Source organism: Aethalodelphis obliquidens, unplaced genomic scaffold, assembly GCF_003676395.1.
Source record: "Aethalodelphis obliquidens isolate GAN/ISIS:26980383/991018 unplaced genomic scaffold, ASM367639v1 scaffold4, whole genome shotgun sequence".
Taxonomy (NCBI): Eukaryota; Metazoa; Chordata; class Mammalia; order Artiodactyla; family Delphinidae; genus Aethalodelphis; species Aethalodelphis obliquidens.
In genome coordinates this window covers 34,113,001-34,127,772 of record NW_020837948.1, presented here as the reverse complement: position 1 = coordinate 34,127,772, position 14,772 = coordinate 34,113,001, and the positions used below count along the sequence as shown (strand labels likewise).

The window sequence follows — 14,772 nt, the reverse complement described above, 5'->3', positions numbered from 1 at the left end:
CTTCTTTAAGGCTGAAGAAAAAATCTTATTAATGGATGCTTCTGACTTTAATATATACTATGGAAATGCACAAATGTTTTCAAACCAATATATAGTTTCAGATCCTAATCCTGAGCCTGTCTAACAAGGTGAACTTACCAATACACTGTAGGAGCCCATTAAACAACTCTAAATTTTTTCCTACAATATTGTTTTTAGAAGTTCCAATGACACAGAAAGAGGTTTCATTTATCACATTTAATAAATATTTATTAATGCAATTCCAGGTAGTTCAAACATTTTTTAAAAGGGGGGAATATTAAAAAAAAATTAAAACTGAAAACATGGTACCAATATCAAACAAAGTTTTGAGCTAGAATTTAGTTTACTTCCTAAGAAGCAAGCATGCTTTGCCTGTTCTCTTTTTAGAAGAAAAAATGACATCTATGTAATATACTTCCTTTGCATATATATATATGCACTGACATTCAAATGAGGCACAACTTTAGATAAATAAATAGTTATAAAATAAATCTTCAGGATTTAGTCATTAAGAGTTTGTCAAGATACTTTTTCTAAATAACCTTTTTGAATGGAAAAGATAACAAGATTCAAGGAGATATACTTTCTAAACAATCACTTTAAATGAATTTTGGTGTTCACTAACTTAAGTACTCAAGGACTTGGTTTGAAGAGTCCAAGAGACTAAAAGTCTGCTTTTCAAGAGTACTATGATCTTCTATCAAGGGAGAGATTTTGGCATTTCTATATTCTAACAGTTCACGATCCTTGCTTGATGTCAGTAATTCATTGTCGACTACTCCAATAGTTGCATCTTCTACCAGAATATTTGCTTGGTATGCTCCAACTGAAATTTCAGGCATTCCAATGTAGTCATGATCTGCCACTACTGAACCTTGTAAGAGATAAAGACTGTCTGAAAGAAGAAACATAAGTTTGCCTTTTAGAATTATAATTAAACCACTTTAAAATTAAATAATGTTAAATGAGGAACAAAATTCCAAGTAATACAAATTAACTATCAAGATTAATTTCTGGTGGGTTCTCGTATCTCCTAAATAAATATGTCAAAGAATGAATAAAATGACATATGAATTTGACAGTGCATACATACAGAATTCAGGAAAGATCAAGGATTTTAAAAGAGCCAAACTTTTTTTTTCCAATTAAAAAAAAAAGGAATAATATAAAGGGATTTTTTTTTACAGGATTTAAAAAAAAATTTTATTGGGGTATAGTTGATTTACAATGTTGTGTTAGTTTCAGGTATACAGCAAAGTGAATCTGTTATACATACACATATATCCACTCTTTTTTGGATTCTTTTCCCATTTGGCCATTACAGAGTATTCTCTTGACCTGTGTTTGGTAGGTGTGGGTGGAGGGGGTGGTAGGTGTGGGTGAGGGGCTGAGAATCATGGTATAGATTAAAAATGAGAGTTATAAAACTATATTTTTGATATTGATGATATTCTTAATATACTTCTGCAAAGCATTTCTGGGTGAATTAACATCTCAAAAGATGTTTTAACAAATGGAATTGTTAAATACTTACATTTACAACTTTAGATAATTCTCTGGTCTTTATAGAAGCCATATCAGGGCAATAATATTAAATTGTCACAATATGAAATGATAAACTAAAATGAAGATTAAGTTCCTAGAATCAGGCTTATATAATAGGAATGTGAAAGTAGGCAGGCTACAACGAATTAGATTAAAAAGCTTAGCTTACTTAAGTCTAATTTAATATTAAAATGCTCATGACCTCTTAAGGTGTAGCTAAATCCATACTAAAATGTGACAAGGAATCTTCCCTGTCAGCATTTCATTCTATTTTGAGCAAATTTATCATCACTATCAGGAAAAAAAATGCTTAATATGAAAAACACATGGCAAAGTAGCATCATCTTTATAAATAAAGGTTAATTATATAAAAGAATTTCTCCCTACATAATATTTTAATTCATTACAACAAAGAACTATTCCACCGCCGCTGATTAACTTCCTGGACCCCTGCCTTCTCTTTCTGGATTTTCTCCCAAAACATTAACAGATTCTCTTAAAGATTTTAATACCTTAAAGAATCCTAAAATTTTAAGTCCAATAAATAGCAAAAGGAACATTAATTATCCATTTAGATTAGAGATCAATGAAAGTTTCTCAGAGCAGATAAATTTGGTAATATATCCCAGAACATCATTCCACCCTACCCATCCTCATACTAATATGTGAAAAGCTAACTGAATCTATCCCAACCCTATAAGTTACACATTTATGAACTTTAAATTTACAAACATCAAAAGATCAAACAGGACTTCCCTGGTGGCGCAGTGGTTAAGAATCCGCCTGCCAATGCAGGGGACATGGGTTCGAGCCCTGGTCTGGGAACATCCCACATGCTGCAGAGCAACTAAGCCCGTGTGCCATAACTACTGAGCCTGCACTCTAGAGCCTGTGAGCCACAACTACGCGCGCCTAGAGCCCATGCTCCACAACAAGAGAAGCCACCACAATGAGAAGCCCGCGCACTGCAACAGAGTAGGCCCCGCTCGCCGCAACTAAAAGAAAGCCCTAACACAGCAACGAAGACCCAACACAGCCAAAATAAATAAATAAACAAATAAATAAACTTTAAAAAAAGAATATTAAAAAAAAAGATCAAACAAAGCTATGCTCTCTCCCAACAATGGCATAAGTAGACTTGGGCTTGTATGGACATTTAGTTTTGCCCATTTACTTCTTCATTAGGCAAAGTGTAGTTGGTATTTTAGTTTTGAGAGGCTTTCTAAGTTTAACCCCACCAATTCTTATTAATGCAAAAGTAGTAATTAGATTGAAAATGCTGTTAAGAAGATATACATACTTATGATGGAAATAATAGTATGGGTAATTGAAGGTGATAAGAAAATGATTTTTGTATGTTAGTAGGGGATGTATTGCTGAACAAGAGAACAAGTCTGAAAGATACAAAAATCATGCAACCCATGAGAAGTGCTATGCCCAAGAGTAGCAGGAAAGAAGAAAAAATGATCAGTGAAATTGAAACACTTTTAGAATGTGTTGCTAGAGCTTCAACATCAAAGTCTGCTATTAGCTTGTTAATACTAGAGAAAGATAGGTTGTAATTTAAAAGAGAACTTAAAAAGGTTAGATATGGTAAAAATGTTGCTGATGAAATTTTTCTAATAAGCCATGAAGAATTTCATAAGTTCAGGGTACACTGCTGCAATGTATTAGTGACAGCAGCTACAATATAGCATTTAAAGTATTTCCAAATTGGATCTTTGCAGAGATCTTTGATGAAGGAAGTTTTCTGTCTCAAAAATTTTTTTGCATACAGAAAGCGGGTCTATTGTAGTAAAATATGTCCAGTAAACATGTATCAACAGGGAAACTATGGATGGATGTAAAGCTCTTAGAAGTTATCACTTTGATTTCCTGCAAATGCATTCAAAGACCTTGAGTGTAAGCACCTCCTAATTACAGTAGACTTAGAAACAAATGGACTTTACCAACCTCACCTGTTTGCAAGAGGACAGCTTCTATATGAAAGTAACCAATATATATCTGAATATACATACACACACACACACACACACTTTCTTTTAAATAAACTTTAAAGTAACTTAGTGTGATAAAACTGTAGAGAATAAAGATTATACTCAGCAAATTCTACACAAATCACTCTATATGCAATTGAAAACTACGCTGGAGATTTCAAGCCTTCTTTGTGTAGGAAAAAACAAAATTCTCATTCATTCATAAAGGTCAAATATGTTTCAATTCCTACTATGTTCTAAATCTAGTGGACCCAAGAGAAATGCTCTTTAACTTCGAAAAAGATTACCAAAGACTTACCAGAAAGAGATTTTTGAGGCCTTACATACATGTTGAAATAATCTATCTTAGATAGATAATAAATAATGCTATCTTAGATATACTGGGTAACTATAAAATATATTATTAACATTTTTTTCACCTACTTTTTAAACATGGCTACTAGAAAATTTTAAATTTTATATTACATAGTTTTTGCATTACATATCCATTGGACAGTACTGATCTAGAACAGTCCTGAGTTAGGGATATAGAAAAGAACAAGATAAGTTTTTGCACCCAAGATAAAAAGACAGAGAAATAAACAAACAAAACCATATTAAAGGACTTTTCTACTCAGTCACATTACACGATAGAATTTAATTATTTTAATTTTCTCATTCTATTTATTTAGTTACTATTATGACATGTTTGATGAAAGCATTATTTCGGTTTTGACTGGACTGAATACTTAAGTCTTCAGTTTCTTAGAAGCAGAGGTATTTTCAAGACATTTCAGGAAGGTGTTATCAGCAGTTTTGACAAACTTTTTCTTATTTAGTTTTAAGGAGAAAAAAAATGAGATTAAGAGTATTAAAATTTCCCTAGGGAGAAAAATAAGTTAAAACCAAAGCCTCAGAAAAGTCTGAGTGATTGGATTAATTTATTTTTTCAAATAGAAAGAAAAGTACAAGGTTTCAGAATAATTAATTTTCTTATTGTGAAGTGAGGTGTCTTGACTAATCCTATACATGGCCTGATATCCTAAAACTATTACAAATGTATTGCCATACTAGTACATCTTTTCTTATGATAAAATAACAAATAACTACAATTTGATACATAACACATAATTGTCATAATAGATAACCAATACTAACACAGAGAACTGAATGACTTTTAATTTTGAGATTACATAATTAGAGGCCAAAGGGAGGTGCTTTGCTAAAACTACAGTTGGCTCTCCATATCCCAGGGTTCGTATCCATGGATGTGCGGGTGGGGTAGGGGATAAAGGTTGGGGGTACTGTACTATGCCATTTTATGTAAGGGACCTGAGCATGAGTGGATTTTGGTATCCACAGGGCTCCTGGAACTGATCCCCTGTGGATACCAACTGATGACTGTGTATTAATAATAAAGTCAAGCTCATGGGCTTGATATTAATATAGGGACTAAGCTTTATTTTGTTTTGCGAATGTAGACCATAATTGTGGTAGGCAGAATAATGGACCCCTAAAGATAGCCATGTACTAATTCATGAAACTTGTGATTACGTTACCTTACATGGCAAAGGAGACTTAGGGTAGTGATAGAATTATGGTTGCTAACCAACCAACAGGGAGAAACAGGGAGATTATCCTGGATTATCAGGATGGGCCCAAGGATAAGAGTCCTTAAATGTGGAAGGGGAAGGAAGAATAGGAGGATGGAGTGATGTAATAAATGTGAGAAGAACTCTACCCCCACTGCTGGCTTTTAAGATAGAGGAAGAGGACCACAGCCAAGCAATGGGAACAGCCTCTAGAAGGTGGAAAATGCACAGAAACACCATCTTCTTGAGCCTCCAGAAAGGAACACAGCCCTGCCAATGCCTCAATTTTAGCCCAACGAGACCTACATTGGATTTCTAAGTATAGAACTGTAAGATAATAAACTTGTGTTGTTCTAAGCCACTAAATTTGTGGTAAATTGTTACGGCAGCAATAGGAAACTTATAAAAGAATAAAAACCATTTCACAAATTGTGAAGGGCAATCATACCAAAGCCTTTAGGGGAGGCAGACACAAACTGATCACAATAATTCCCACTCAGAACAAAACTACTCAAAATCTATGTCAGATAGAATAATGGGTCAATAACATTTTTCCTTTCAAAGGGAAACATTACGATTATGAAGAGACACTATGGTATGTCAAAAAATTTCTTGTTAAAATACTTAGTCTTGAAAAGGTGCCTGGCACTGAACTAGACAAAAAGGCAAATAGGCCTACTTAAAATAGCAATGTCAACCTAGTACTGAATGTGCTCCCTCAACATTATGTTCTAGATAAGAATGGATAAGTTCGCAATGGAAGCATATCTGCTTTGTACAGTGAACTTTAATACAGCTATGAAATCTCAATGCTGGTAAGAGAAACAATGCAGACAAATTCATAGTTCTTTTGGCTATACCTTATTCAAATTTATGTCAAAAGAATGGGATGACTATTCAAAGACATTTTGTTTGGTTTAAATTCAGTTCAAAGACTCTTTAAAATCAGCTTTTGAGGTGAAGATTTTCAGGAAAATATGTGATAGAAATCACATTTATTTTGAATTTTCTACAAATAAGAAAAACAGACAAAAACGGACCAAAGAGTAAACAAGAACCAGACTCTAGGATAGCTAGATTAGTACTTCCTTTGATTAATAAGAAAAAACAACTTTACCCATTAATCTCAGGTTCCTTATATGTATACACTAGTACTAATACTGCAATTTCCTTTTTATTACTGGAAGAATAATCTGCAGAGAATTCAAGCATGAGGCAATAATTGTACTGCCTCTGTTTAGAAATTGTTCTATTCAATTGGATTCTGAAATATTCAGCAGTAGCAAAATGTTAGGTCTCCTTAAGAAATTCTTCAGCAAGAGCAAATTGCAAAATGTTGAAACAGATCCTGATACAGCAACATTTTAAGCAGAAATTTTGTATTAATTAAGGAAGGTTAACACATTAGAAGGGAGCAAGTCCTGAACACCAAAGATTAAGGGGAAAATCAAAAGAAGAAGAAAGGACAACATGCACCTGTATAATCTTTTGTCCCTACTTAACTTGCAGAAAGGAGAAATCATAAAGGGCAGCTTAGAACTAAGAGGAGGCACAAGGAATAAAAGTGCTTATCTTCTAACAACGAGAATGAAGGTACTGTGAGCTTTCTGAATTGGAACAGTCCAAGCTAAGTTTACTACTAGAGCAACTAGTTCTGCCATAAGCAGAAAGGAAGGTACTCAGAGCTTTTAACATGAGAGTTGTGACCCAGATCAGAAACAGAGTTGAGCTATTACAAAGCAGCCCCAAGGGCTTCATATCCTAAGAAAGAGGGTTATCTATTATCATCATTTTTGTAATTATTATTTACTTAAGCCTGTTAAATACCTCAGTTGTTTATATTGTTTAAAATTGTACTAAATTGTATCTTCCTTAACTGCTACTCAGATTCAAATAATACTGATGCTTTATCTTTCTTTATAGAATAAACAAAATTAACTAGCTAAGGTACCAATTCACTCCCTCTAAGTTATCCACTCCAAAGAAACTCTAAGGAGCACATAAAATAGGACATAAAGTGGGACTTAATCTGAAAGCCATGTCATTTAGCTCCAGTCTATGAAAGAAAGGGTTAGAGAAGATCAGGATATCTTGACTATTCGTAATCACATTTTGAGGCAAGTATTACCTTGTCCAGTGTGCTATTTACCTCTTCTTATATGGCACTTTATAGCATTCTGAGTATCTCCCACTCTCACCTTCCCCTGCATCCACCATGACTGTGACTAAGATGCAACATTAAAAATTAATCACATTTTAAAATGTCCCCTAATTTATTTATCTCACAACAGAATTCTAGAGAGTATGTTTGTTTTTGGCATTATTTATCTTAGTTACTATCATTTCATGCTAAAAGTGACAAAATATTCTGAAAGTGAAAATAATGAAGATATAATTCTTCCTTCTGTGAAACACGTTCAGTGTCTCCCACATGAACTGTGGGAAAGTGTGTGAAAAGTACACTAGAAATCAAGATAAAATCTCTTACAAACCTGACAGTTCCAGAAGACACATGCTTATAAAAAAGACTACCTGGGCTCCAATACTGTACAAAATTTTATAAAAATGAGAAGGGAAAAGAAAAACTAACCAAAGGAGGGGTGCGGGGCGGGGGAGATTTCTTATATTTTTAACTTCTCTCTTCATTCAAAGAAAGTAAAAATGTAGAGAAGTGACAGATATTTACCTTGTTCACTGGATTCTCTTACATAGGGCTTGAGGTGGGACATTTTGATGGGTCTTTTAAGTCTTGTCCCAGTGTTGTCTCTCAGAACAGCACATCCATTTTCTGTAATATAGTCTATGACACAAGGACCAACCCATTCAGATTGGAAACGACCATCCTTCCACCAGTTTTTCCTTTGTCTTAAGACTTCATGACCTACTTTTAGTTGAAATGGATTTAATTGCTTTGGTTTCTTTTTAACAATGATTTTGCTTTTATTTAGTTCATCAAAACTGTTGTTCTCCATCTGCAAGTGTAAAAACAAAAAAAAAGAACAAAGGGATGAAAGAGCTAGAGTTTCTTGAAGGTATATACAGATAATATTATAAGAAAAAGATTACTTATTGAGATGCTACTGAAAGCTAGGCAAGAATCCCACTTAATTTTTTAAAACAATATTTCAAAGTCAGTATTATTACCTCAACTTTATAAAGAAAATAAAGTAATATGAGATAAAGTAACATGCCCAAGTTAAACAACTAGAAAGCAAAACCAGGGATTTGAATTCAGCTCTACCTTGATTCCAAAACACATAGTTTTCCTAGTAATGTCTCTCAGAATTTCATAGCTAATAAACATACTGTTTAATCAAAACATGCAGAATTCAATGGAAAAAAATTGGTTTTAGGGTATATCATAGGTATGTGAGTGTATGCTGAAATTTAAAAAAAAATCACTTTATAGATTTTTAGATTATAGAGTTTTTTTCTATTAGATAGAATCACCTGGCCCGCTGAAGTTGTCTTATTCTCCATTACTTTATCAGCTTCTTTAATTGCACCTAGAATTCTGGCAAACATACTTGTATTATTACCATCCACTTCACGAAGAATATCTGAAGTCTCAGGCATGTAAAGATTTCTATTAAACATTTGAAAATACGGTGTATTTTTAGTAGGTTCCTATTAAGAAAAATAAACAACAGTTTGTAATAAAACATTTATGTAGCCAAGAAATAGTCATAATTCACAAGTACAGATTATAAAAAGGTACATACCGAGTGAGTAACGTTGAAGGCAAACGAAACAGCTGCTAGGTGATCATCCCAGTTGTTTGGGTAGTCAGCACAGTGTTTGGAAAGAAATGTTTTGATTGTGCTAGGTGTACTTACAGTTGGATTAATAGTTTGGGAGGCATGAGAAATTACAATTTGCTTTGTACCAAACAATTCACACAGTTCTACATTGATCTGAAAAACATATAAAAAACAAAGCTGATTTTAAAATCTGTATTTTATTTTTCCCTGGATTGAAAGGTTGCAAAAGAATTTGAATCTTGCCTTTTCCTTGACCATAGCCAGTCTTTATGAAAACATACATATTTTGTTTAAAAGAGTAACTACCATTTATTGAGTCCTTACTATGTGCTGATGCTTTACATTACAGTCATTATACATGACAAAAATCTTATGAGATATTAACTCCATTTTAAAGATAAGCAGCTGAAGCTCTGGGAGGTTAAGTGCCTTGCCAGACACACACATACAGCAAGGAAATGGAAGAACAGAATTTAACACTAACTCTGAGTTCAGATAACATTTTAATTCAGTAGACAGTTTCTCAAACACAGTTAACATAATCCACTTGACAGCTACATGACCTTGGCCAAATCACCAAACCTCTGTGTACTCAGTTTCTTCATCTGTAAAATGAGGAAAATCCTACCCACGACTCTCGAGGATTAAATGAATAAATGTTTATAAGGCACTTAAAACAGTGCTTGGCAAGTAGTAACCACTTTATAACTCTTAATGTTACTATTATTTTTGTTGTTATATTTATTATGGGCAGGGCCTAATAAGTCAAAATGAGTTTAGAAAACTTCTAAGAATAAGCCTGTTAACTTATTTTTCCTACCTTATTTACACCTCAAACTATTTTTTCTTATTATTTTTCGTTGGGGTAGTCAGATAGTAGTGATATAGTAGTGGGGTAGTGATATAGTTCTGGCCAAAAAGATTTAAGTGAAAGTTGTTGGGCAGACTCAGCTAGTTCTAGCTTTTTTTGCCCATTAACCTCCCCCTTCTTTCTGCCAGAAATGTAGAATTTGTGGCATGCCATATTGTAAGCATAAGATTGAGAGTCACATCTCAAAGATGGTGGAACAGAATGCTAGAAGCATGGGTTCCCAATGACATTCAGAGTTACCCTTCCAACCCTGGAGAGGCTGGCTTTCTTTTCCCTAAGTATAAAATAAACTCCTATTGGAGTTTATATATTGGAGGGAAGAGAAGGGTTCTCTGTTACTCGCAGTGGAATACAATTCCTACCTAATATATGTACTAACGAAGGCCGCCTTTTTTTTTTTTAACATCTTTACTGGAGTATAACTGCTTTACAATGGTGTGTTAGTTTCTGCTTTATAACAAAGTGAATCAGCTATACATATACATATATCCCCATATCTCCTCCCTCTTGCGTCTCCCTCTCACCCTCCCTATCCCACCCCTCTAGGTGGTCACAAAGCCCCGAGCTGTTCTCCCTGTGCTTTGTGGCTGCTTCCCACTAGCTATCTATTTCACATTTGGTAGTATATATTAGTCTGTGCCACTCTCTCACTTCATCCCAGCTTACCCTTCCCCCTCCCCGTGACCTCAAGTCCATTCTCTACATCAGTGTCATTATTCCTGTCCTTTCCCTAGGTTCTTCATAACCATTTTTTTTTTTAGATTCCATATATATGTGTTAGCATACGGTATGTTTTTCTTTCTGACTTCACTCTGTATGAGAGACTCTAGGTCCATCCACCTCACTACAGATAACTCAATTTTGTTTCTTTTTATGGCTGAGTAATATTCCACTGTATATATGTTAGGCCACCTCCTTTTAAATCAAAAGTAATCTAAAAGAAATCCCAGAAAATAGGTATTATTTGGGTCAGCCTCAATCTGAGGTCATAATTAATGGTTTTAAAAATGACTGACTTTTGGAAAAGGCTTCAACTTGAAGAGGTTGCCTAGAACTGATCCAGTGAATCCATTTGTGAGATGCTACCTAGATATCCTTAACCCAAGAGCCTTTTTTTCTCCCCATCAAACCAGACATTCCATTAGTGGTCACAATTTTAGCTTTCCATAAGACATATTTTTAAAATTAAAGAAATAATTTTTCCTTTACAAATGTTAATTCTCTTTTCTTCACAGGTTTATAAAAAGGTCTTTGTGTATTTTATTGAACCAATTTAGCAAATACTCAAATGCTCTAAGCTGAGATATGTTAGAAACATCTGTACTTTCATCAACTTTATAATAAACCTCCCACATTGTGTATAATGTTCTAAATCTTATTTTAATACTTTAGCAGTGTTTCCTATGTCAGTATATGCTGACAAAAAAACCCATTTTATTTTGTCACGATTATGCCTGCTGTATAATATTTAAGCCATATAAATCACAGCAAAAAGAACAAATTTTCTTAATCACATGTGATTTTTTTTTTTTTTGTTAAACCTCATAAAAGGCTTATAAACATTTATTGTTACTTTTGGTAAAATTTTCAAAGTCTTGGATTATCATATGACTATTTTTTTATTTTTAAAATTTATTTTTATTGGAGTATGGTTGCTTTACAATGTTGTGTTAGCCTCCAGTGCACAACAAAATGAATCAGCCATACACATACAGATATCCCCTCTCTATTGGACTTCCCTCCCATATAGGTTATCACAGTGCATTAGGTAGAGTTCCCTGTGCTACACAGTATGTTCCCATCAGCTGTCTATTTTATACATAGTACCAATAATGTATACATCATATGACTTTAAACATGACTGGAAAGACTGCTGGTGATTCATAATGGTTTCATATTGTCATTACCTAGTATCTTGAAGTAATATATGCATTTAGGATGAGGCTTTTCATTAATAAAGGTGAAAGTAAGACAATATTTCAAATAGATTTCTTGATAATTTTGAGTTTTGGTGGCCAATTTCCTATCAGATCTGATTAGTCCACATTTATTTTTATATCGTTAATATATCTGTGAAAGAGCTAGTACTAGAAGTTACTTGTGTCAGCTCTATCATTTTCCTGTGGTTGAAAGGTGATTGCATTATTATTCGTATGATCTTGTTTCACTGCAAGAAAATTAAGCCACCTAGTTATTCTATGAAGGGTAGTTTGGCAAAAACTGGACAATATCCATAAATTTAATTACTGCTGCTAAAGCAAAAGAATGAGTGAGGGAACCACTATGGACTCCCACATGTTGCAGATTCTCACTTTTTTCCCAAGATGCCTTCCCGTACCATGTGCGACACACAATCATCTGCTTTGTTGATTCAGGATGCTATTATGAATCTCTATATATTATTAGTAAAAGCTTCATTTCTTTCTTATTTATTAGATAAAAATTATAAACAAAAGTTCTAATATTGTCATCCTACAAACTAGATTGTCTTGCACACCTCATTTTGCAGACCACTGCTATGTCAGTCAAGGTAGGCAATATTATACTGCAGTTACAAAACACATTCAAGGCTCAGTGGTTTAACTCAAAAATTTTACTACTTGCTCAGACAAGGTCAGCTGTAGGTCAGGGTGTCTCTCCAAAGCACCTAGGTGCCTCAGAAATCCTGGATGAGAGAAAATCCACTACCCTTTAGGGTAATATCTGAAATATGCAGTTAATTCTCCAGAGACAGAATAAGACTGGGAGAAGGAAGAATTGAGGATGAAGTTTTCAATACCTCAGGCTGAAAGGGGCACACATTCATCCATTCAACTTCTTTGCCCAGATGTGTTACTTGGGCTTGCCCACCTGAAAGAGGCTAGGACAGTCGTCTATGTTTGGAAGGCTAGGAGAACTAGTTATTGCTAAGCACTAGTAATTTATATCACAAAACAACAGATGATTATGTATATTTTAATCACTAATAGTTATAAAAACAACATAATGATAACATATAAACTGAAAAGTTAAGGGGAAAAACCTATAATCTCATTACTCTTAAAAACTCCATGGTTAACCATATAAATTTTTATTTTAGTTTCTTTACATCTATTTTTTTACATAGTTATCTGTGTAAAGTATGTATACATAATGTATGTAATAAAATCTTTTACCCAGAGTTTTAACTGAACATGTTTTAATCAGTGTCCATGTTATTTCCTTTTCTTGTAAACATTTTTAATGACTACAAAATATTTCATCATGTGGCTTGATGTTTTTCTGAAACACTTTCTTTATTTGGATATTTAGGTCATTTCCTGTTTCTCGTTAATATACATAGCATTGTGGTAAATAATATTGTAAAAGAGCTATTTTTCTATACTTTGGATAATCGCCTTAGAATTCTTAGAAATAGGATCGTTCACCAAGAGATATATATATATATGGCTCTTACTGGACCTTTGGCAGACTGCTTTACAAGAGTTAGTTTCAAGTTGCTATACTACCTGTAATGTAAGGCTATATTATTTTATCTGTAGTCTATTTGGTATTTTTGGTATTACTACTATTTTTCTTGATTTAGATAAACAAAAAATGGTCTTAATTTACATTACTCATTACTATTAGGTTTGAACATTTTTCCATATTTATTATTTTTATTCCCTCTTGTGAATTACGTTTCTGCCATTGACTAAATTTTTTAATTTGTTTGAAATTTTATAATAAAGGCATTAGCCCTTTCCTGCATGAATGTGCTTTATTTTTTTGGCCTATTTCTTGGCCTGTACGTTTTGGAGATTTTACCATATATAAATTTCTAATTTTTAAACAGCCAAAGTTGGTGATTTTTCCATTTAAATTTATGCCACTATTCCCTAAGCTTGGAAAGTTAACTCAGTCTCTAGAGATTGAAAAAAAAAAAGTCAATTGTATTTTTTTGTTTCAATTAAAAAAAAAATTTTTAAATTTACCTGAAAACAATTTTGGTGTGCAGTAATTCTAAAATCATATTATAGAAATAACTAGAAAAGAAAATTGTTATTTATGCTGTTAATTAAATTAAATTTATTAAATAATCCTTCCCTAACTCCACTCATTTATGATACCAGCTCTATCATTTTAAACATGGTTACTAAACTCTGTGCCAAAGGGCCTCCTTAACATCTGTTGGACACCTTGAAAACTACTAGCTTAAGGTAATTTATGGTTTCAACATTAGATCAGACTACATTGCTTTTGATGATGTTGTATCTTTACAGAACTGTTTTTTGACAGGTGCTATGATAAAAAGCAATGACTGTATAAAAATCAATGCAAAACAGGAAATGAGGATGGCAGTGTCCAAACTGATTCCAAAGTATGAAAAGCTTAGCAGTGGTAAACAGGTATACATATCCCATTAGTAACTAACTGTGGTTATTTAAGAATGAAATGAAAATGAAATGAAATGAAATGAAAAGAATGAAATGAAAATATTATTTCTTTCAATTTATGACTACTATTTTTTTAAATGGCTAAGTGGTTAGGATATAAATACTAAGTTGTTTGGACCTGTGCAGAAAAAGAGTTAACATAGCAGAACTAAGGCTGCTATCCTGTGAAAGTCCTGCTTACAAAGTTGGCCCTTGGCTGGTGTCTAGGACCTTGGATTTCGTGTGGGTTTCCACCATTCCCTAACTGATTAAGGGTGGCTCACAGTGCCAAAACTGTTTATACAATCAAGGTGGCTTATGCTGAACACCTTCTTTCTTTTGAGAATCTAGAATTTTTGGTGCTTATGTGATCAGCTCCCAGTAAAAATCCTAGGCACTGAGTCTCTAGTGAGCCTCCCTGGTAGACAACAATTTACATGGGTTGCTATAACTCTGCTGGGAGAACTGAGCATGTCCTGTGTGATTACACTGGGAGAGGATGTCTTAGAAGCTTGTTCCTAGTTTCCACTGGACTTATCCCCATGAGCCTTTTGTCTGCTGATTTTGCTTTGTATCCTTTAGTTATAATAAATTTTAGCCATAGTATGACCA

The 14,772-nt window shown here is 33.6% G+C and overlaps 1 protein-coding gene across 4 annotated transcripts in view; it reads right to left on the bottom strand.

Moving 5' to 3' along the window:
* Window positions 1-225: 225 nt before the first annotated feature.
* Window positions 226-14,772, bottom strand: part of GIN1 (gypsy retrotransposon integrase 1) — a 28,637-nt gene continuing 14,090 nt past the window's right edge. For 2 of the 4 annotated variants that reach the window (XM_027100515.1, XM_027100516.1), the window contains 4 exons: window positions 8,857-9,048; window positions 8,585-8,761; window positions 7,821-8,106; window positions 226-916 (listed from right to left, as the gene is read on the bottom strand). In XM_027100515.1, the coding sequence (XP_026956316.1) occupies window positions 642-916; window positions 7,821-8,106; window positions 8,585-8,761; window positions 8,857-9,048 (930 nt within the window). In that variant the 3' untranslated portion in view covers window positions 226-641. The remainder of the gene's footprint in view (window positions 917-7,820; window positions 8,107-8,584; window positions 8,762-8,856; window positions 9,049-14,772) is intronic. The other 2 variants (XM_027100514.1, XM_027100509.1) reach the window with 1 other exon arrangement.